The sequence below is a fragment of the Anabrus simplex genome, chromosome 5 (assembly GCF_040414725.1).
Source record: "Anabrus simplex isolate iqAnaSimp1 chromosome 5, ASM4041472v1, whole genome shotgun sequence".
In the NCBI taxonomy this organism is placed as follows: domain Eukaryota; kingdom Metazoa; phylum Arthropoda; class Insecta; order Orthoptera; family Tettigoniidae; genus Anabrus; species Anabrus simplex.
Window position 1 is genome coordinate 312502129 of NC_090269.1, and position 23956 is coordinate 312526084.

The following is a 23956-nucleotide window of genomic DNA, read 5'->3' on the forward strand; positions in this document are numbered from 1 at the left end:
CTTAATCGCCTCACGCTTGGGCGTCTTTTGTAATACATATAAGACATCTGAATAAATAAAATAACTGTAATAACGTAATAAAGTAATTGAAATTTATAACAATAATTAATCGAAATGTCCGTAATATGGGCGCCAGAGTTCACCTAAATGGATCTTTCAAATTTTAATAGAGCATGATAATTCTCTCCCCCACGGCGTGTACATAAAACTGCGTACTGGTACGTCTGCTTCAGGCCTTACCTATCCTTCTGAAAATAACTAAATAGGTAGGAGCTGCTCCTAGATTCAACAGTAACTCCACTGATTCTAAAATAATAAACTTTATTCTGAATAATATCCGTGCATGAGTACCTCATCAACACACCACAATATACACAAAATATACTCACAAAATATCGCTGAAAGACTCCATATTTACAACAACACAAACAGTGGGAAATATAAAGCGAGGACCAAGCTACCATTTGTAATCAGCCCGATGAGCACTAATTACAAAACATATAGGCCCATATGCGTATGAATAAATACCCTTCATTGTCTCTTGCAGATTCTCACTATCGGCACCTGTCATATCACATTGATACTGTACCTTTATAATTCTGTGTTCACTGATTCTAATACTTGGTTTAAAGATACTTTCACATGAGCAACACACGCTTGTTGTTCAAGGCTCTAAATTATGGAAAGTCTGAAGTACAGTAACTCATAGCTTTCACCAGCATATAAGACACCAAGCCAGCAAAAGTTATATAATACCGTACCAATTACCTAAGCACTCTACAGTTTGTAGGCCAGTATCACACTTTACATCCCACAAAAATGTTAAGTAAAAAACACGTTCCACAAAAGTTTTAAGTCAAGCACGTTCCATCAAACTTTTTAAGTGAAATCTTCTGTTGTTTTTTCACATGCCTATATGTAGCTCAGATTCCTTTGCTCTCCCTTGTACGCTTAGATTGGTCCCAAATACCATCCAGTCACTAGTAGAAGATCCTATTGCCGTTCCAAGACCACGTCCTGAAGCTCTTCCGGGTCCCAAGACTATAATAACAAGGCCATGTCTTCGGACTCTGGGCTGTTGCTCATGATTCACGGAAACTTTCCGAGTTGTAAGTACTCGTAGCACTGTGTTTCCATTCGCTTGTACAAAAAAAAATACTCATATCACATATGAAGACCTTCCAGCTTAAAATATTAAGAATAAATATGTAAATGACATAATAATAATAATACGAAATGTACCGGGCGGTACACCTCCACGCCGCTAATTTATAATTTGCGCCAGTTGAAACTCCTCTGCTGGAGGAAGTCTGAACTTTATCTACGCTATTAATTCTCTACTTTCTCAGAAGATGTCACCACGTGGAAAATTTTGAGTTTTCGAACTGTGTCATTTTTGATGTGTTTTTGTTTCGCTTGAAGTAAGAAGTATGAACTTTCTCTTCTAGAGGACACTACTGAAGATCAACAATAGTGCACCCTAGTGCGAAGTCAAAGAACTATTTTGTTGGAGAAATTTTTATTTCAAATGTTTGTCTTTGCTAAAAAAAATTTTCAGTCATTGGTGAAGTTGGCAATATTAACCCCTTCTTTCCCCTTGTTTTTAATCTAGCCTATCCCGAATTTCTTAAATTAATTTTCCACCAATTATGTGTTTCTTCTTAGTATTGTGTAGGGGGTTTATTGATGAACCAATAAAATCCTCGTGGGAGGGTGTTCTCATTCCCCTAACGCCTAGAACCTTCCGCGAGAGTATTTAAACTGCTGATTTTAGGGTCTCCGGGCCACTTCTGTTCCATCTTTCAGTGTATTAAGTACATAGCAGGAGGCGGGAAGCGCCTCTTTCCTCGGCAGCGGTCAACAACAAGGTAATGGCCGATTAATAACTTCTTTCTTTGCTAGCTCAGCAGTTTAACTCTCGGGGCGGGTTCTAAGCGTTCCACCATGTAACCTTTTCCTAAATGTAACTACTCTTTCATATATTCTCTTTTAAAGCTACATACTGGGATAGAGAGTGCTAACCCTCTCGAGCTCCCACTCATATTGTTTTGAGGTGAACTTATTTTTCTCAACCTATTCTTCGTTAACGTAAAACAAATTGTTCTCTTCTTAAGTCACCTCTTTAGTATGGGATTAGCCCTTGTATTAACGGCCTAGTGCCAAGTAGGTCTTAATCAAAGTGTATTAGGAGTGCAAGTTCGCCTCCTCTCAAATTATTACCTTAGAGGTCATTTAATTAACCTTCTTTTCATCTAATAGACCTCAGTAGATTGGGTATTTTACCCCTGTGTTTAGGTCCGTTGAGGACAACTTGAAGGTGGAGTTTGGTGTGGCCTGGGAGAGGCTTAAATTGGAGAGCGAGTGGCTCTTTTGAAAATTGAGTGTTGTACGCCTCGTGGAGGCTTTTCTGTGTAATTTGGAGCAAGGGCTCCTGGGCATGAATTGGGTTTTCTGACCCTCTGTTGAAACTTGTGTTTGGGGTAAAACTGGGCTGATTGCCCTAGCATTGTGGAGTCAGGGCGCGAAGCCCAAATCTTGTAAATATTGTAACTACCCTTTGGACTTGCTACTTTGTACCTGCCATGCTTGTTATTTCTTTGTTTTAAAAAAGAAAATATAACCTTGTTAAATTTTAAATTTACTTTAGTAGCTTGAGACCTGTTCACCACCCCGCACCTTCTTTCACGCATAACTACCACAAAAACTCGGTAACACGAATAATGACACCAATAATAATATCTCATATTTGTGAATACAGTGCGAGGGTGTGATATATGTACTAGCATAACCTTACACAGATACACTCTTACAATGAATACTGCCTGTAATTTTATAGAAGAGGAATGATAAAAGAATACTACACAACATAGATACATTTACTTCGCAACCAGCATGGTCAATATACAGCCTGTCGTCCAGAAAAAAACCCGAATCTATCACAAAACAATTGATACAAACTCCAGAATTACCAACCTACCACTTGCCGTCCGGAAAGAAATACACCAAACATTAACCAACAGCAAAAATAGAAGCCAACCAAGAAACATCGATATTAATCCCCTAGAAGGTCCCTAAGCGTTCGAATTTTATAAGGTCTTGGGGTTTGTGATCTATAGATCCGGATTCGAGTTTGACCCACATGAGTGCAGTATTATCAACAAGCATGTGAAACCACCTTTAATTAGTTGTTCAGCAATATTTTTTTATTCAGACTTTTTTCAACCCATGCTAAGCATACAGCAAAATATCAGCAGTTCAGAATTCAATAGGAAGTGTTAGTAAAGAACTTAACTTGAATAAAGTAATATTTTGAATTTTGCAGGTATCAATAATCGACAAAAATGCACAAGCTGGGAAGAAGGTACTGGACGAAATTGTAAAGAAGTTTGGCAGAAACAGAGCTGTCTTTATAGAAACAGACGTGCTGGATCCAGTCTCCTTCGAAGGTGAGCAGCTTTGGTACAATGTATTGGTTACTCTATTGTCCAAGGCATTACCTATGATCTAAAAACATCCACTTGGTTTAAGAGTAAAATCCTCACACTTCCTTTTAAACATACACATTTTTGGAATTTATCTTGCTAATTCTTCAACTTGTTCCCAAAATTATCTTAGAATAGCCAGAGTAAACTGTGTTTTCTCAAATATGTTCTAAATAAATAAAAGCAAATATTGTATTTGAATTCAATATACTACTAAAATGTGCGCGCAGTGAATCTATCTAGCGTAGGCTTATCTAGTAAGACGACCGTATTTCGCCAAAAGGGCGAATGCGTCATTTACAAAACTTTTCAGTATCAACAAAAAACTGATTTGTAATTACGTCATTAAAGTAGTCCCATAGTCCGGCTCCATGGCTAAATGGTTAGCGTGCTGGCGTTTGGTCACAGGGGTCCCGGGTTCGATTCCCGGCAGGGTCGGGAATTCTAGCCATCATTAGTTAATTTTGCTGGCACGGGGGCTGGGTATATGTGTCGTCTTCATCATCATTCCATACTCATAACGACGCGCAGGTCACCTACAGATGTCAAGTCAAAAGACCTGCACCTGGCGAGTCGAACGTGTCCTCGGACATTCCCGGCACTAAAAGCCATACACCATTTCATTTCAATGTTCCATACAAATTTATGAAGCCTTTTTTCATTTCTTAAAAATATTATTTATCATTGAACGCTTTCATTAGTCACCCACCGGGCGAGTTGGTCGTGCGGTTAGGGGCGCGCAGTTGTGAGCTTGCATCCAGGAGATAGTGGGTTCGTCGGCAGCCCTGAAGATGGTTTTACGTGGTTTCCCATTTTCACACCAGGCAAATGCTGGGGCTGTACCTTAATTAAGGCCACGGCTGTTTCCTTCCAACTTCTAGGCTTTTCCTATCCCATCGTTGCCATAAGACCTGTCTGTGTCGGTGCGACGTAAAGCCACTGGCATTTGTCACCCAAAATAAGAAAAATGTGAATTCTTGGCGTATTTGACCTTTTGGTGAAGTAAAGTTTCCATACTTGTTTTATTCGCCCCTGCGTTCGCCTTTTTGGCGGCATCTGAAAGTTATATTCAGCTTTTCATTTGTACTGCTTTAACTAGCTCTGTGTTTATTTTGAAATTTTTTTACCTATCCGCCGCTGTGGTGTAGTGGTTAGTGTGATTAGCTGCCACCCCCAGAGGCCCGGGTTCGATTCCCGGCTCTGCCACGAAATTTCAAAAGTATTACGAAGGCTGGAACGGGGTTCACTCAGCCTCGGGAGGATAACTGAGTAGAGGGGGTTCGATTCCCTCCTCAGCCATCCTGGAAGAGGTTTTCCGTGGTTTCCCACTTCTCCTCCAGGCAAATGCCGGGATGGTACCTAACTGAAGGCCACGGCCGCTTCCTTCCCTCTTCCTTGCCTATCCCTTCCAAACTTCCCATCCCCGCACAAGGCCCCTGTTCAGCATAGCAGTGAGGCCGCCTGGGTGAGGTACTGGTCATCCTCCCCAGTTGTATCTTCGACCCAGAGTCTGAAGCTCCAGGACATTGTCCTTGAGGCGGTAGAGGTGGGATCCCCCGCTGAGTCCGAGGGAAAAACCGACCCTGGAGTGTAAGCAGATTAGGAACATTTTTACCTGTTTCAAGGATACGAGTATATCAAATAAAGAAGGAATGATAAACGGGTATGACTTGTTGAATCCCAAATCAATAATCAACTTTAATTTATTGCATTACTTACACAAATGTGTACAGCGTTATAATGGGAAGGAAAACAGTGAAACTGATTTAAAGTTCTTCTTCATCAGTTTCATTCAACTTGTCTTCAACTGTAGGTATTCCTTATGGTGAATTGGTGGGATAATGTTCAATGAGCATAGCTTCTCTAGGTCCTTGAATTTCTTCATAGGCAGAGGAAGTCGTGTCTGTTGGTGCATCTCCTGCTTTTTCTTATATCATTTCCTTCTCACTGGTAGCATTTATGCAGTTGCCTGATTGTTCTCAGAAAGTGTATGGGTTATATAAAGCCACTTTTCTACCTTCAAAAACTTTACCGAACGGGTGTCTTTAAAGAAAATTTGCTCCTTATTAACCATAATTTCAGTATCAGCAGATTTGCTCTTCCAGTCTTCAAACTCATTATGGTTCAACATGTGGCATACGTATGGTCGAGGATTAGTTCTGGAATTCCTGATTATTGTTGGCCATTCACTGGCAGTCCAGATTGTTACTTTATGGCAAGCTGCTTCAATAGAGGCAGGCATTGAATCCACTGGCATATACCGTACGCGCACCTTTTAGCGATACATGGACACCCTAGTGTTGAATAGGTCGACCTCGGGTATCTTCGAGATTCGTATTAGCAACCTTTGAAACACAAACTATGAATCGCTTATGCATTGTTGTTTGACATCTGGCGTACACTTTACGTACTAGTACTGTTGTTGTTTACACAGCAAAGGCAAACTATAGGATTCATGCTGGGAACAAGATTCGCATAGTGAAATGTTATATAATGTTATATAAAGTGTGTATGACACAGTTGTTGGCTTAAGATAATAAAGGTTTAGAAAATTCATAACGATCGATCATATTATCGATTCAATTCAGATTTCATTTTCATTCTGTTGGCAGTATTACCCGAACCGCAAGAGCTCCTTCCTTACCCAACCCCCCGCACAAAGAAATATCGTTGAAAGATGCGCGGACTATACGTGTGGCCTGGAACAAGATACGTTAGTTTGATCACCTGTAATGTTGTGCATTTCTGCAACACTTGGCTGAGGCTGTATATCACCTGCTTAGTCTTATTCTGTCCCGGGCAACAATCACAATATAAATTTAAGGTAGATATTTCAATTCTCTCATAAACGTCATGAATGTATTTCTTAAGAATGGTGCAAACTTTGTTAGCGCCTAGTTATTCATCACATTCTCTCCAGACATACGAAAAGCCACTTCTAGTTGAACTTTCATAAAAACATAAATTGTATGCAGCGTACTTCCTACAGTAATACAACGTGCTGTCTCCCATCGGTGTACTGAGTACCTTCTGTAGGTTAAATGAAGTAGTGAGGATACTGGAGTCTTCCGTGTGTACCTTCCGATCCTTTAGGAATATCTCTTCTACATGTTGCTTTTCTTTAAGATTGATATCCAGCTCTGATCTTTGTTCCGCAGTTGCGCTTTTTCCTGGCACAGTTGTCTAACCCCCACCCACCCATAGATTAATGTTTATATTAATAAGATGATTTGTTTCTTATATTTGCCAATTGATACACCAGAAGGAAATTTCCGTTAAAGTTGTCAAGAAATATCTGGGGTCAGGTCAAATTCATGGTTGTATTAATAAGATACTTGTGATACTTACTTTTTCTAATGAATACACTGGCGAGAGATCTCCTTTAAAGCGAAAATATTGTTGAGGTTTTGTTCACGTTTATGTTTCTACGAATCAGATCATTTTGACCCTAATTCCTTCTAATGAATACGCCATCAAGAGATCTCCGTTGAAACAAAAATGCTATTGAGAATCAGTTCAGATTCATGATTTTATTAATAAGATCATTTTCATGTTTTCTACTATAATAATAATAATAATAATAATAATAATAATAATAATAATAATAATAATGACGTATGGCCTCCGAAGGAGCCTGGTGCAGGTCTTTTTCTAGTAGACGGCCTGTTAGGCGACCTGCAAGTCTGTGAAGATGAGGGCTCTACCTAGGATGATTTCTAATGTTGAATACGCCACACAGACACAGCCCCGGAGCCATTGGAATTAACCAATTAAGATTAAAATCTCCGACCCGGCCGGGAATCGAATCCGGGACCTTCTGAACTGAAGGCCAGTACGCTGACCATTCATCCAACGTGTCGGACATTTTTTTTTTTACTGATTACACTAGACAGAAATCGCCGTTGATGCATCAAATTTTCTTGGGCATCAATTCAGATTCATGTTTATATTAATAAGATCATTTTTGATTCTTGTATTTTCAAGAATACACTTGCAAGAAATAATATCCGTTAAAATATAAATGTTATTAATGACTTGGTCAAATTGGTGTTTATAGTAATAAGATCACTTTGACCCTCGCTTCTTAAGAATTAAAATATTTTCCTAAAACTTCACGTTTACTTTTTTTAAAGGAACAATTTCTTCCATCTATCATTTGTACAAATTGAACTGTTGAGCGCATCATTTATTATCTACAGGCTAACAAAATCAATCAAGTGAAAGACGAACTACAACCCAGCTGTAAGTGAAGCTATAGTTCTATTGGGACGATTTGGTATTATCTTAAAGATTTCGTTCAAAAGTAGATTTCCTAACATTGCAAGAGTATCCTCGCTATTATAATCAAACTCAATTGTTTCATGCACTGTAAATACTAGTATGAATCCACAGTTATCTAGTAACATATTAAGCAATATCATTCAGTAGATAGTGTACTGTAATTTAATGCTAATTTTGTATAAACTGATGTTTATATTTGATCATCAGGGCTCGTGTGTGAGCCACCACATTGCCCGGAGTTAGGTATATATGGGGGGGAGTGATGCGATTTCCTACCTTCATATGTTTGATGTACTCAAGGACGAACTTGTTGATCAGTAATTAGTAATTAATTTTTTTTCTAGGTTTGAGCATGATATTAGTGCATGCCAGCATCGATGTCGGTAATGTTGAGAAAAAATCTTAAGAGATTTTTTTGAAAGTACACGGTCAAGAACGTTTCCTGGGAGTCCATTCTAATACGATAGCACCTACGACCTTGCTATCATAATGCTTTGAACCAGATAAGTTTGGGTTTGTAGTGGAGAGGCGAGGAGTTAGAAGAGGAGAGTGTTTAGTGTTTATTGCAGTGCGGTGCTGTGCACAGATGAGAAGGGACTCTCCAATGTCATAGAGCAGGGCCTCTCAGGGTGCATGCGCCGTGCAGTGCACGGGCGCAAGTTGCAGGAGACGACTTCACTAGGTTGACCAGAGTGCAAACCCCCACTCCACTTCCCCTACAACTGTCTCACCCGTTCGGCCTGTCTTCGCCTTCTCCACCTTCCCCGCTGATCCTCCCCTCACTGCGAAATGTTTATGTGCGGTGAGCGGTGACACTGTTGTATGGGGCAACGTTACCGGTGTTAAAACACTTTTCTTTCAATTTGGTTCGAGCAAACAATTTATCTTCTCTAGCTCTTCTTTGCCTTTATCTTTGCAATGATACCAGTTATGCCGGCAACAAGGAGCCGACCGACAGCAATTTGAGAACCTTCTTTAAATTACAATCAGAAATAGGCCTACTCGCACGCAATCTAGTTTTCGTACAAGTCAAAGGAGGAAAAAAATACCTTTCACATATGCATGTGGAACCAAACATAGAAATAATCTTAGCTGCTTCTCGATGCAGCTTAGGAAAATCTTCCTTCGAAAAATTCTCGTAGAATTTGAGCAAAGCCTTTGTATTGGAAAATAGATCTTTTTGATTAACTTATCAAATAATTATTGTCCCACGGATTAAGCATTTGGCTTTATCGTCGCGACTGACTAAGAAATACGAAAGTTCCCATTTTGATTGAAATGGACTTTCGGACGTCTTTGCTTTCTTTGAAACTGGTTGCTCCATTATTATGTTGTCTTGCACTTATCTATTTCACTGATAAACATGCCGTCTATCACCGAACGCTTCGTCGCTCTCAGCGCACTACACCATCCGAGTCAAGCCGAGTTGAGTCGAGTCGGAACGATGCACAGTGCACGGAGTCTCTGCGCCTCGATATGCACGCGTGAGATTTTGAGCGTTTGAGAGGCCCTGTCATAGAGTTTACTGAATGTAATCGCAGCTTCCAAGTGTGTTGTCAAGATGTCCATGTCGAAGTATCGTAAATGGACACGTCTTGATAGCAGTAATGCGGCTAAATGTTATTATATTTATTCAGCCAGAAATCCAAGACGATGGAATGTTCATCCTAATAATACGGATCGGCCAGAAAACGGGGAATTCAGTCGTTTATACGAGAAGTTGCGTTACATCGAGATAAATTTCGGGAGTATTTTAGGATGACTATTCCAGCATTCTACTGCAGCTTGTCAGTCAGAGATAATTGCATAGCTCATTTCATAAACTGTATAAGTCAACAACAACTTTCTGGAAAGTAGAAAAAACTGTATGTTTTCTAGAAAACTGCAATAAAAATTATGAAAAAATATGAAATTAGTACATGCTGTCATTATTCAGATTGTTGCCAATTATAATGAATTTTAATGATTTTACAACATGGTAAATTTAACTTTTTTTACTTGACTTATGTTGTTTCTAAAATGAACGTGGATTTTCAAAGTAAACTCATGTTTAGATATACATATATTTCTTCTTCTTAATCTGTTTATCCTCCAGGGTCGGTATTTCCCTCGGACTAAGCGAGGGATCCCACCTCTACCGCCTCAAGGGCAGTGTCCTGGAGCTTCAGACTTTGGGTCGGGGGATAAAACTGGGGAGAATGACCAGTACCTCGCCCAGGCGGCCTCACCTGCTAAGCTGAACAGAGGCCTTGTGGAGGGATGGGGCGATTGGATGGGACAGGCAAGGAAGAGGGAAGGAAGTGGCCGTGGCCTTAAGTTAGGTACCATCCCGGCATTTGTCTGGAGGAGAAGTGGGAAACCACGGAAAACCACTTCCAGGATGGCTGAGGTGGGAGTCGAACCCACCTCTACTCAGTTGACCTCCCGAGGCTGAGTGGACCCCGTTCCAGCCCTCGTACCACTTTTCAAATTTCGTGGCAGAGCCGGGAATCGAACCCGGACTTCCGGGGGTGGCAGCTAATCACGCTAACCACTACACCACAGAGGCGGACTATACATATATTTACAAGACAAAATAGGTACAAAACCTGGTTACAACAGTACCTTTTCAGTTCTCCATGTCAACTTATTCATTTTTTTCACAAGTTGCTTTACGTCGGACCGACACAGATAGGTCTTACGGCGTCGATAGGATAGCAAAGGCCTAGGAATAAGAAGGTATAGCCCCAGCATTTGCCTGGTGTGAAAATGGGGAAACCACAGAAAACCAACTTCAGGGCTGCGGACAGTGGGATTCGGACCCACTATCTCCAGGATGCAAGCTCACAGCTGCGCACCCCTAACCGCACAGCCAACTCGCCCGGTGTATACAGAAGGCTACACTCTGAGGAAGGAAACGGCGTATCCAACGAAAACGAAACCGACCGAGGGTTACCGAACTTACCCGACAGCATTTTGTTTCGCTCTGTACCGCTATTATACACATACATCCTCGCAGCTCTCCTCTCCTCTCCTCACCACTTTACGTCTACACATGCCGTTACATTATTTTGATTCCTCTGCTCATGTCTTCTTCGCTCTTCTCGCTACCTGCCACTCCACTATAACCGCATTCTTGCCCGGCTCCATGGCTAAATGGTTAGCGTGCTGGCCTTTGGCCACAGGGGTCCCGGGTTCGATTCCCGGCAGGGTTGGAAATTTTAACCATAATTGGTTAATTTTGCTGGCATGGGGACTGGGTGTATGTGTCATCTTCATTTCGGCACGCAGGTCGCCTACGGGTGTCAAATCGAAAGACCTGCATCTGGCGAGCCGAAATTTCCCTCTGGCACTCCCGGCACTAAAAGCCATACGCCATTTCATTTCATCGCACTCTAAGATATCAGTGGGAGGGGTAAGTACCTCGTATGTACGGATGGCTATGGAAGAATAAAGTGGATTACCTTCTTCCCTCCGAGATGTTTGGTTAAGTGCTCTCACAAGACACACTGTAGTTCCGGAGAATAAACAAGTAAATTCGGTTTGTGATACACAGTACTAGGTGCGTGCCAAAAATACTCTGCAGGATTTCGTCAAGAAATATTAAAAGAGATGACACTACAAGTTTTTTTTTTTTTTTTTTGCAGAATTTGACGAAGAGATGTAAGGGCAGATGAAACTCGATTATCTATGAAACATTGTACTAGCAAAAGACAAAAAAATGTTAAATCACACCAAAAAGGACCCTCGACATCAATATTAGATCCATAAAATAATAAAAAATGTCGATATTTATGTACGGCGTTGTTACATACTAACATCCCTTTCAGCATGGTCCAAAGTAAATATTTTATAGATTTTCTTGATAAATACAGGGCAAAGAAAGTTCCCCAAGCGTTCACTCTAAGACGATAGTATCTCTTTGCTACCACAATACTTTGAAACAGATAAATGAAGCAGTACAAAACCAGAACATATTTTGGGTTTCACGGAATGAACCGACAGATGCTTGTGTCAGATTCGTGGCAAATGTTATTGTGAGGATTTTGTTTCCTTATCATGTTTGAATGATAACGTTGTTAACAACTGAATTACTGGAAAATATTAAACATCCTATGATCTAAAACGTGATTGTATGCCTCAGTATTTCGTGTCCTACTCTACTTGAACGGTAACACGTTTGCACGTGTAGGAAGGATCTCCTTCCCTCCCTCCCTACACCCTTCTGCCATGACTGACACAAGAGAATGGTCTCCGTAACTTATCCTTAACTTCATGTGTTTTGTGAAGCCAAGTGCGAATATTTAAACTAGTTTACCCGATCCTCATATGCACATTGGTATCTATGGATGAGATAAGATTTACCATGGGAATAATAATAATAATGTCCGCCTCTGTGATGTAGTGGTTAGCGTGATTAGCTGCCACCCCCGGAGGTCCGGGTTCGATTCCCGGCTCTGCCACAAAATTTGAAAAGTGGTACGAGGGCTGGAACGGGGTCCACTCAGCCTCGGGAGGTCAACTGAGTAGAGGTGGGTTCGATTCCCACCTCAGCCATCCTGGAAGTGGTTTTCCGTGGTTTCCCACTTCTCCTCCAGGAGAATGCCGGGATGGTACCTAACTTAAGGCCACGGCCGCTTCCTTCCCTCTTCCTTGCCTATCCCTTCCAATCTTCCCATCCCTCCACAAGGCCCCTGTTCAGCATAGCAGGTGAGGCCGCCTGGGCGAGGTACTGGTCACACTCCCCAGTTGTATCCCCGACCAAGAGTCTGAAGCTCCAGGACACTGCCCTTGAGGCGGTAGAGGTGGGATCCGTCGCTAAGTCCGAGGGAAAAACCGAACCTGGAGGGTAAACAGATGATGATGATGATGATGATGATAATAATAATAATAATAATAATTATATATACCGGGCGAGTTGGCTGTGTGGTTAGGGGCGCGAAGCTGTGAGCTTGCATCCGGGAGATAGTGGGTTCGAGACCCACTGTCGGCAGCCCTGAAGATGGCTTTCCGTGGTTTCCTATTTTCACACCAGGGAAATGCTGGGGCTGTACCTTAATTAAGGCCACGACCGCTTCCTTCCCACTCCTAGACCTTTTCTATCAAATCGTTGCCATAAGACCTATCTGTGTCGGTGTGACGTAAAACAAATTGTAAAAAAAGTATACATTCTTTATTGAAACACAAAGGAAAAATTATCGCCCGAATGAGCATTATTTTTTACTGTATTCACTAAAAGATTTTGTTCTTTTGTGGCACGTCGTTAGTACACATACACATTTTTAACTCGGGCTGTGGAATGTTCTAATTGAACATGTCTTATGGTGGAAACCATGAATGGCGAGTCTCGTTATTATATATCTTTGATCTTGATACTCGTTGGTCCACATTCTGTCCATCATGGCGTCCTTAATATAAAAGTCTTGATCGATCTTTCTTCTCTTTATTTGTCTACACTCTAATAGGTGTGGAGATGGGCCTGTAGCTGGCAATAAAAGTTTCATCCTAAGGTCATCTATGTAGAAGGATTCTTTCGCTAGTTCATAAACTAATCTTGTAGGGGCCATTTTTCCAACTGTTAGGGCACATTTTAAGAAACGCGACTTGACACTGTCTATTCTTTCGAGGTCATTGATTGTGAGGTGATCCCATATTATTTCTCTACCATATATCACAATGGGTGAAATGGACGTATGGGATTGTGTGAAAGCTGTATTGAGAGATAGGACTATTCAATTTTTGATCTTATATATGGGTCTGATGGCTTTCACTGACCTTTCTTGTATATGATAGCTGAATGATCTTGCTAAAGTCTGGAGGGTAATACCCAGGTATTTACATTTGTTCACTATGATTAATATTTCGTTGTACAATGTGAGGGTGTCTTTAAGGGTACGGTAGAAGATCCGCCGGTTATGTAGCGCATAACTATCTACGAAATGTCACAGTAATGTTAGTCCAAAATGGAACATAATGAGTCCTTTTACACAAATGAAGTAAAAAATCTGCGGTAAATTAAGAAATACCATCGTTACTAGAGAAATATGTATACGTACTTACGGGCTGTAAACAGGACTCCCTTACGTTGTATTCCGCTGCACGTGCCGTCTTTTGTTTCTTTCTTGAGGTCCACGGCTAGCAACGACGAATGGGAGGGCTATGCCTGTGAATTCTCATTATCTTTGTCCATATGACTAGCGCGGGCAGTTCAAACAGCAATATAGCATGATCCCTGGACCAATAAATATCTCATTTAATGAAGGAGAAACATGAAGAAAACCACAGCTAATTAATGCAAACAACTTCAGTGAGCAAGGATATCACACACGAAAGTATTAGACAAACAAATCACATACGGGAGCGCTGCGACGTAGCAGAGAAAGAAATAGTTGTGAAGTGGTAAAGTAGTCTATGTATCCATAACATCCCTGCAAGTAAAATATTTCTTAGTATTTCTTAATTTACCGGAGATTTTCGACTTTATTTGTGCAAAAGCAATTATTATGTTCCATTCGGGACAAATATTACAGTGGCATTTCATAGATAGGTATGCGCTACGTAACCTTTCCCGCCTTTCCTAAATGTAAGTTGAACTGTTTTCTGAAGGTAAATTTTTAAGCGATTTTCATTTAGCCATGTTTCTAGTTCTACGTTCTTTGTAATTCTAGTTCATTTTAGGACCCTAATACGATGTCATTTGCATAGAGTAATGGCGTCGTACTTGAGAATTATATTGATAATATCTGCCGTGGCGATTTGAATAGAAGTGGACTTAAAGCATCGTCCTGCAAAACTTCGTTCGTCTGTCTGATGGGACTTGATATGGTAATGCCGTCGTCAATTTCTTTAAAGTTGTATGCCAAGATGTGTTCCAAAAGAGTCGTTATCGGACGTAACTCATTGGACAAACTTTCGATCTTCTGTATTAGAAGTTCCCGATGCATCGAGTCAAATGCTTTCATGCGATTCTCTAATTGTCAGTCATGAACTGTGATTTATTAACTAAAATTATGATTACTAAAATTTAATTTTAAAATGTATTATTAATTTAAATATTTAGTTGTTTTATCACCACTGTTTTATGCTACAGAATTAATTGTTCAAAGCCGTGGAAAGTAGAAAATCTACTTGGCAGCACCTTGTCTGCAGTCTACTCACACTGATTGTTGAAGGCAGTAATTGCATCCCCTAATGTAAATTACTGATCTCATTCAAAAGCAACTTGTACAATCAAGTTTCCAAGTATTCCAATGAATGCCATTAATGACTAGTTGTTATATATTATTTAATTGTAGTTAATAGCATGTGTTTATATTTACAGCTGCTTTTAAAAAGACGTTTGATACTTTCAAGGGACTTGACATCGTCATCAACGGTGCTGGAATTGCTGATTTCAGTCGCTGGGAACTTGAGATTGGTATAAATTTAGTAAGTATAAACATTCTTTCCTTGATAAACCTTAATTCGACAAAGGGAAGTAAATTCGTTGTCGCAAGGATGACAGTTTTCTTGTTTATCATCCTTGAGCTCCCCTTCTCTAGCGCTGATGGTTCAGGAAAGAAGACACATTCTCCTGTACACTTTGTTTATCCAACGTTCCATTACCAAGTTTACCCTGTGGTAGGTGGAGCAACCAGGCTCAATATAGGCTCTGATTGGAGTGTTAAGGTCGGATACCCTTGCTATCACCACCTGCTAATCAAAGCGTAAAGGCACTTGGATTCTGAGACTTTCCTAATTCGCTGACTAATTTTACAAATATTATAAAACTGCATTTAACTTTTAAAAAATCTGAATATCTGCATTTAAAATGGAAATTATGAAAATTAACATTCATTAAATAAAATGCACAATCGTCGAACCCTGGACTCACACTTAATTCTTACCTGCTTACTTACACATACGTTATTTGAAGGGCGCCAGCTACCACTCAGTGCAGCAATAATAGAATGAGAATCTTGACTATCTCTAGGGTGTGGGGTAATAAGCTTACTTTTGACAACATACCATATAAGTTCTGGAAAAAGGAGATTGGCGTTCGGTTTCCCCATTAATTTTGAGGTTAAGATATTTTACTGTCATTGAAATAAAACTATGAATTCGTTTGATAGAACAAAATATATTCTTTAATAATATATAAAAAATAGTGAGTCTTGTTGCGATAAAACAGATGAGAATATGAAATTATGACATTGCAACTGAAAGAAACTAGGCATGAAATTGAATTCTTCTTGGTCGGACATTTAACAATTTTTATACGAAATATTTCCCTCACTGATTCACTTGACTGTACCTTCAACACTTTGAGTGTAATTACGACGTATTCCTTTGATCTGGTGTTTACTGTAGATGTGCCACGCCTAACTTGGTGATACATCCTTGTGACTGCTTCTTCTCCATATAATCTGACTTCTTTGTAAGTCAATATGGTATTACCTCATGGAAGGTGGTATCTCTCTCTGACTCCATGGTAAGCCCTTGCGTCCGTGTCTTCAATTAAGTGACTGACCAACATTTGGCCTCACTCTCTCAATGACCAATCATTAATAGCTCACTGAGTCTTCTCCATCTCTCGTTCACACTCGTTGACTGACCGACTGAGGCCTCTTCATCTCATAGACTTCTTCACTGTTCAGCTTCCGTTTAACTAATGACTGACGCTACAATATGCATCCACCTTTTATAGACGTTGGTTGACACAGCTACGTAATCTCCAGAAATAACAATGACATACTCCCACAACGCCCCAAACCGTTGCATGTAATGGTGAAATCCCCTGGGGCGGCTGAGTCTCTGAGCGAATTGCTAAAAGCTCACGATGACGTAGCCATGATGTAGCGATGACTTGGCAGAAATGTCAGCAGTATAGCAGTACGACAACGTCACATCCACATCTGATACATCGAAACTCTCACTGTACAGATATTTAATGTTAATCTACATATACGTATATATGCATACACTCAATTACAAATACGCAAGCGACAAGCATTGTATAATGGAATTGAATAATAATTATAACAAAATAATAGTAATCTCTCAGATAAAATAATAATAATACGGACATAATAATAATAATAATAATAATAATAATAATAATAATAATAATAATAATAATAATAATAATAATAATAATAATGAAAATAAAATAATAATAAAAATACAGATATCATCTTGTAACGGGATTTGAACCGTTACAATTCGAACCCGAGGTCTGCGGTAACTTGCAACCGTCCTAGGACCAATGACAACGACATTTCTGGACACATGATCTCCTAAAGTAGATATGGGTCTACTCTTCTCTGGTGTGGTACCAATAATAATAATTTTCCTTCACGTTTGAACGTAGTAACGGGGGAGGGGGATTGTAGGGAAGTGGGGTCCACACGACCCTGTCTAATTTTGGGACTCACGACCTATCTTGAACTAGAGGGAACGTTCATCAGCCTTAAGACCACCTTCACAGTGTAACGGTTAGGGCTATTGGCTACCGTCCTCAGAGGCTTAGGTTCGATTCCTGGTACTGCCAAAAATTTAAGATTGGCCGGAGGGCTCGTATATGGTTAAAGAAAAGGCACATGCTGATCAACTTCTTTAGGGATATAAAGAGCTGCAAGAAGACGCAAATTTAGCCTGGCTCTATCCAAGGGGATTCAATTCAATTCCTGGCCGGGTTGGGTTTTAACCTTCAAGGTTATATCCTTTCGTTCAGGAAATGGCTGTTAGTGCCGTCATCAACACTAGATTTCATCCTATTTACGGTCCCGTCCTCGCAGACGCGCTGGTCGTCCGTGGATGTCAACTCGTAAGACCACTGTGGAGGCTATACGCTATTACTATCAATGTTATAACCCTTAAAAGGGAAAATTATGCAATAGTGGAGAGATATGATACTGGTTGGCATTCAGTGGCATTAAGTCAGATACACACTCGTAAAGAATGATATCCAGCGCAAGTTGTTGAACTTTAATACACGATTTTGTACCGATTTTCTGCTTAGTGCTGTTTCATTATGCTGAATTTACTTCTGAGAAAAGCAGATATTAGTTGTTTCGGATCCAAGGCTCATGCAACTCAGGTGGCTGACTTGGTGCGCTGCCTCTCTCATATCAGGAAGCTTCGCACTTGGTCTCACAAGGCTGGCTGAACTCTGTTCAACCCATCAGCCTGGACGAGTCGGAGCCAGCGGCTAACGGACAAATACGCTACCACGGGGCTGGTGTTAATCCATTCCCTTGGTACGATGTAGTGTAGAACTTTCACATAGTGTGTGTTTTTTTGAATAAGGATAAAAAACAGTAGAATCACGAGAACATATGAAAGAGAATATAAGGATTATGTGAAAATAGGGAGACTTCCGCGTACAATGGTAATTGAGGGAATTTAATGAGAAGATTTGTTGAAGTATAAGACTTTTAATAATAAAGTTTATGCCAAAGTCTATCCCAAACGGGGCTGGAATGTTAGTCAGCCGGAGAAAATATGGTCTGGGTTGAAAGGAAATAGACAGGCCAGATACGAGGAAGTGTCTCTTTAAATGTATACAAAGAAACAGCTGATGGAGAGCCTTGATTCTGAAAAACACACAGTGATATTATTTGCTACTAGCTGAAGGAATAGAAGAAATTAAGAAATGTCTAATTAGAATTAAATGAAAGGATAAGTCGGTAATACCCTATTAGGTTACGTAGATGATAATGTTTCTTTTTGCTAGTGGCTTTACGTCGCACCGACACAGATAGGTCTTACGGCGACGATGGGATAGGAAAGGTCTAGGAGTGGGAAGGAAGCAGTCGTGGCCTTAATTAAGGTACAGCCCCAGCATTTGTCTGGCGTGAAAATGGGAAACCGCGTTAAACCATATTCAGGGCTGCCGACAGTGGGATTCGAACCCACTATCTCCCGGGTGCAAACACACAGCCGCGCGCCCCTAACCGCACGGCCAACTCGCCGGGTGATAATGTTTTAGTGAGGGATTATTCACCTACCCCAAAGTGAGTGACCGGGAGGTCACAAGTTCCAATCCCGTCCCATGTGGACAGGTCGGCCACGCAACCACGATCCAGGTGGTTGTATGATAATAGAGGAGCAATAGAGTTACTGAATACGAGCCAATCAGAGGCCGCGGAGCGGGTAACGTGACTGCGCGCGGGAAGTTAAAATTAGATGCGCACGAAATTTCAATTTACCTTGCTTTTGTTTGCAAACAAAGCCACGTGCTCTTATTTGTAAACAAAGCCACGTGCTTTTTGACAGCTGACAGCTGCCATCTTTAAACAAGTGACCATCGCTAACCTCAGTGCTGCCATCTTTACGTCGCTAAACCTCATGGCTACTACCTTAGAAACGTGGTGGCGGGCAATTTGAAATTCCACGTGCTCTTGAGGGGCCTAACCACACTTTAATGGCTACTTGCCCTTCCCGACGCCTAAGAGAGCAAGCCTAACCTCATGCAGGGGCCTAACCTTAGTTTTACGGCTAGATAACCTTCTCGACGTAGACAGTCGTTATCTTCCAGACGCTATCTTGAGTAATAGAACAACGATGATTCTTCGGACGTTCTTTTGAGGAGTAGGGCAAGGTGATTGACAAGTAAGCACATGGAGGTGTCTAAATAAACAGGGCCGTAGTTTTACGGTAAGATGCCCTTCCCGACGCCAATTGCACAACATTTCAGCTATACACAACTCCTTATGAGACGGCTTAATAAGTAAGCACATGGAGAAGTCTAACTACAGAGGGCCGTAGTTTCACGGCAAGATTCCCTTCCCGACGCCAATTGCATAAAATGGCGGCTATACACAGCTCATTATGAGACGGCTTAGAGGCCATGCGCATGATGGCGGCTGCTCTTGCGAGACGGCCTAGCGTCGCTTGCGCAAGATGGCGGCTATATGCGGCTTCTTACGGAGAACGATAACGGCCATGGGTGCTTGCGCAAGATGGCGAATATACATAGACTCTTTTGGATAAAGATGCCGGCCATGGGTGCTTGCGCAAGGTGGCGCCTATACATAGGCTCTTATGGAGAAAGATGTCGGCCATGGGCGATTGCACAAGATGGCGGCTATACATGGGCTTTTATACAATGAGATGTTGGCTAAGGGCTCTTGCGCAAGATGGCGGCTATACACAAACTTATATGGGGAAAGCTAGCTTAGAGGCAACTGCGCAAGATAGCGGCTGCTTTTATAACACGGCATAAGGACGCTTGCGCAAGATGGCGGCTATACACAGGCTGTTGTGGAGCAAGATGCCGGCCATGGGCGACTGTACATGATGGCGGCTATACATCGGCTCTTATGAAGAAAGATGACGGCTATGGGCGATTGTGCAAGATGACGGCTATACATAGGCTCGACTATACATGGCTTCTTGTCGGAACCCCTAGTGCTATAAGAAATATATTGGTTGCATTTGAGCTCCTAGCAGTCGAACAAATCGGATAAACATATAACTTGAAATTTCGGTTCGGAAATATACTATTTGAATCTGTTTGCAAGGGTTATAAGCATGTAGCTCATGCGGAAAGCGAAATTAAACTGAACGCCTAGTGTCGTAGGAAATACATTGGTTACATTTAAGCCCCTAGCAGTCGAACTAATTATCGGATAAACATGTAACATGAAATTTCGGTTCGGAAGTAAACTATTTGAATCTTTTGGCCTGGGTTATAAGCATGTAGCTCATGCGGAAAGTGAAATTAAACAGAACGCCTAGTGCTATAAGAAATAGATTGGTTACATTTAAGCCCCTAGCAGTCGAATAAATTATCGCATAAACATGTAACATGAAATATCGGTTTGGAAACACATTATTTCAATCTGATGGCATAGGTCATAATCTTGTAGCTTATGCAGGAGCGAAATTAAAGAGAACGCCTATAGGGAAAGCTATCCCAACCGCTATTGCGCAAGATGGCGGCTATATATAGACTCTTGTTTGTTGCTTGTTGTTTTAAGGGGCCTAACATCGAAGGTCATCGGCCCTTATATATAGACTCTTTTGGACTTTTCTTCTCTGACGGGGCACAGCCGCCCCCCTCCTCCTCCTCCTCCTCCTCATGCGTATAGCGAAATGGCAAAAGGGCACGGGACACAGCTGCCCTCCTCGTCCTCTTCCTTCTCGTTATTCTATAGCAAAAGGGCATGGGACACAGCCGCCCTCCTCATCCTCATCTGTATAGAAAAAGGGCAAAAGGTCTCCTCCACCTAGCAAAAAGGCAAATGAGCAAAAAAGTGCACCTCCCCCTAATTTGCAGGGTAAAAAGGGCCCATCTTCCTGGCAAAAGGTCAAATGGGCTACACCTTATCCGTTTGGCAAAAGGGCACTTGCTCCTAGCAAAAGGGCAAAAGGGATTCTCTTCCCGGAAAAAGGGCAGAAGGGCTCCTCCTTATGTGCATGGGGAAAGAGTTTCTTCCTCCTGGTAAAAGATCAAACGTGCTCCTCCTTCTGGCAAAAGGGCTCCTCGTGGCAAAAGAACTCCTTCTTACAGTTATTGAGGTTAGCTCAATCCCTCCTTCTACGGACAGATGCCTTCCTGAATTGAACTTTACATTACAAACAAATAAACTTACGTTATGTAGCGTTGTCCTCGTCACATAAGCTTATCGATTGAGGAGGGAGCGGTAGGAGGAGGAGGCGGTAAGGAGAAGGTAATACTGTACTTTTTCAGCATGCAAAATATTGTAGGATAAGCAAATGCTGTATCCGACAAGACAAAACCAGTTCAATCTAGTCAACAAAACATGTTGACTATTAAACTTTTATCGTTACCGTGCTGTATGTTTCTATTCGTCAGGACAAGTTACAATTAGCGCACACTAGAATTGGTTGTAGAACAAGACAAAACATGTTGGCTATTAGAGTTCAGAATAAAAAACTTATAACGCAAAACATTATAAGATTAATTTCTCTGTAGATACAATCGCACTCCTATGTAATCAACGCACACACATACAATTGCAAATGTTGTATATTTCTATCCGACATACTTCTTCTTAATCACTGCAGTGATGACAAGTGAAGTTACAATTAGCAAACACTAGAATTGATTGTAGAACAAGACGAAAACATGTTTACAATTAGTGTTTGGAACAGTAAAACTTATAACGCATAACATTATGAGATTTTCAAATCTGCATTATAAGATTAATCTCTCTGTTGATACAAACGCTCTTCTATGCAATCAGCGCGCACACATGGAATTGCAAATGTTGTATATCACTATCCGACGTACAGTTGTACTTCTTTTTAATTACTGCAGATAAAGTTATTACTACATAGCAGGGAATAATTTTGTTCTCAAGAGATCGATTTTGCGGGATTCGAACACACGCAACAGAGAAAAAATTCTGTATAGTGATTTAGTTACCGTAACAGAATAAAAAATCATACTACTATGCAGATAAAATTATTTTACTACTTAGCAGGGTATAACTTTGTTCTACATCATATTGTGACAAGGAGAAAAATTATGAATTCAAACCCTGTTCTAACTCTATAACATTTATGCGATTGAAACTTTGTTTACAAGAGAGAGGAATAGAAGTGTACTTCCTCTTAAATCAATAATCACTACTATTATGCAGATAAAATGAGTTGTGAGAGGGTATGGAAATATGACGGTATCGACACTTTCAGCAAATATTTAGAACACACAATGTTTATAATCGATGTACGAAATACGGAGTTAAACGTTACATTTATCTTAATACAATAATCACCACTACCACGATTAATATTACAGTGAACCGACTATCTTACAGTTAACACGTCGCCAAGCTTACAGTCTAAAGTTGATTACAGCTAAGGTACAACTTCTATTACTTGCCTGTTGCGAAAATGAGAAACTAAGGAAACGCATCTTCCGAGTGCGGTTTGAACCTTCCCGCTCCAAGCTGATAGCTCCATGAAGTAGCATGCGAATACACAATACACAAAGGAGGAGCCCTTTTGCCCTTTTGCCCGGAAGAGAAGCCCTTTTGCCCTTTTGCCCGGAAGAGAAGCCCTTTTGCCCTCTTGGCCTTTTGCTAGGAGGAAGTGCCCTTTCGCCAAAGGGATAAGGAGGAGCTCTTTTGCCCTTTAGCTGGGAAGAGGAGCCCTTTTGCCCTTTTGCCCTGCAAATGAGGAGGTGTGCTTTTATCCCATTTGCCCTTTTGCTAGGAGGAGCATCGCTTTTGCCCTTCTGCCTTTTGGCTATACAGATGAGGAATAGGAGGGCGGCTATGTCCCATGCCCTTTTGCCCTTTTGCTATAGAATAACGAGGAGGAGGAAGACGAGGATGTCAGCTGTGTTCTATGCCCTTTTGCATTTTTGCTATACGCATGAGGAGGAGGAGGAGTAGGAGGAGGGCGGCTGTGTCCGTCAGAAAAGAAAAAAGTCCAAAAGAGCCTATCTATAGCCGCCACCTTGTGCAGTAGCCCCTGGGGTAGCTTTCTCTATAGGCGTTCTGTTTAATTTCGCTCCTGCAGAAGTTACAAGATTATAACCTATGCCAACATATTGAAATAATATGTTTCCGAACCGATATTTCATGTTACATGTTTATGCGATAATTTGCTCGACTGCTAGGGTCTTAAATGTAACCAAAGTATTTTTATAGCACAAGGCGTTCTGTTTAATTTCACTTTCCGGATGAGCTACATGCTTATAACCCAGACCAACAGATTCAAATAGTTTATTTCCGAACCGAAATTTCATGTTACATGTTTATGCGATAATTTGTTCGACTGCTAGGGGCTTAAATGTAACCAATGCATTTTTATAGCACTAGGCGTTCTGTTTAATTTCACTTTTCCGCATGAGCTACATGTTTATAATCCATGCCAACAGATTCAAATAGTATATTTTCGAACCGACATTTCAAGTTACATGTTTATCCGATAATTTCTTCGACTGCTAGGAGCTCAAATGTAACCAATGTATTTCTTATGCACTAGGCGTCCTGATAAGAGGCCATGTATAGTCGAGCCTTTGCTATGTATAGCCGTCATCTTGCACAATCGCCCATAGCCGTCATCTTTCTTCATAAGAGCCCATGTATAGCCGCCATCTTGTACAATCACCCACGGCCGGCAGCTTTCTCCATAAGAGTCTGCGTATAGTCGCCATCTTTCGCAAGCGCTATTAAGCCGTCTAATAAGAGCAGCCGCCATCTTGCGCAGTAGCCTCTAAGCTAGCTATCTCCATATAAGCGTGTGTATAGCTGCCA

General features: G+C 41.1%; 1 protein-coding gene across 2 annotated transcripts in view; it reads left to right on the forward strand.

The window, feature by feature from the left end:
* The window catches only part of LOC137496882 (15-hydroxyprostaglandin dehydrogenase [NAD(+)]-like), a 98294-nt gene that overhangs the window by 22504 nt on the left and 51834 nt on the right, over nt 1–23956 (forward strand). For both annotated transcript variants that reach the window (XM_067147520.2, XM_068227638.1), the window contains exons 3-4: nt 3323–3446; nt 15064–15170. In XM_067147520.2, coding sequence (XP_067003621.2) covers nt 3323–3446; nt 15064–15170 — 231 coding nt within the window. The remainder of the gene's footprint in view (nt 1–3322; nt 3447–15063; nt 15171–23956) is intronic.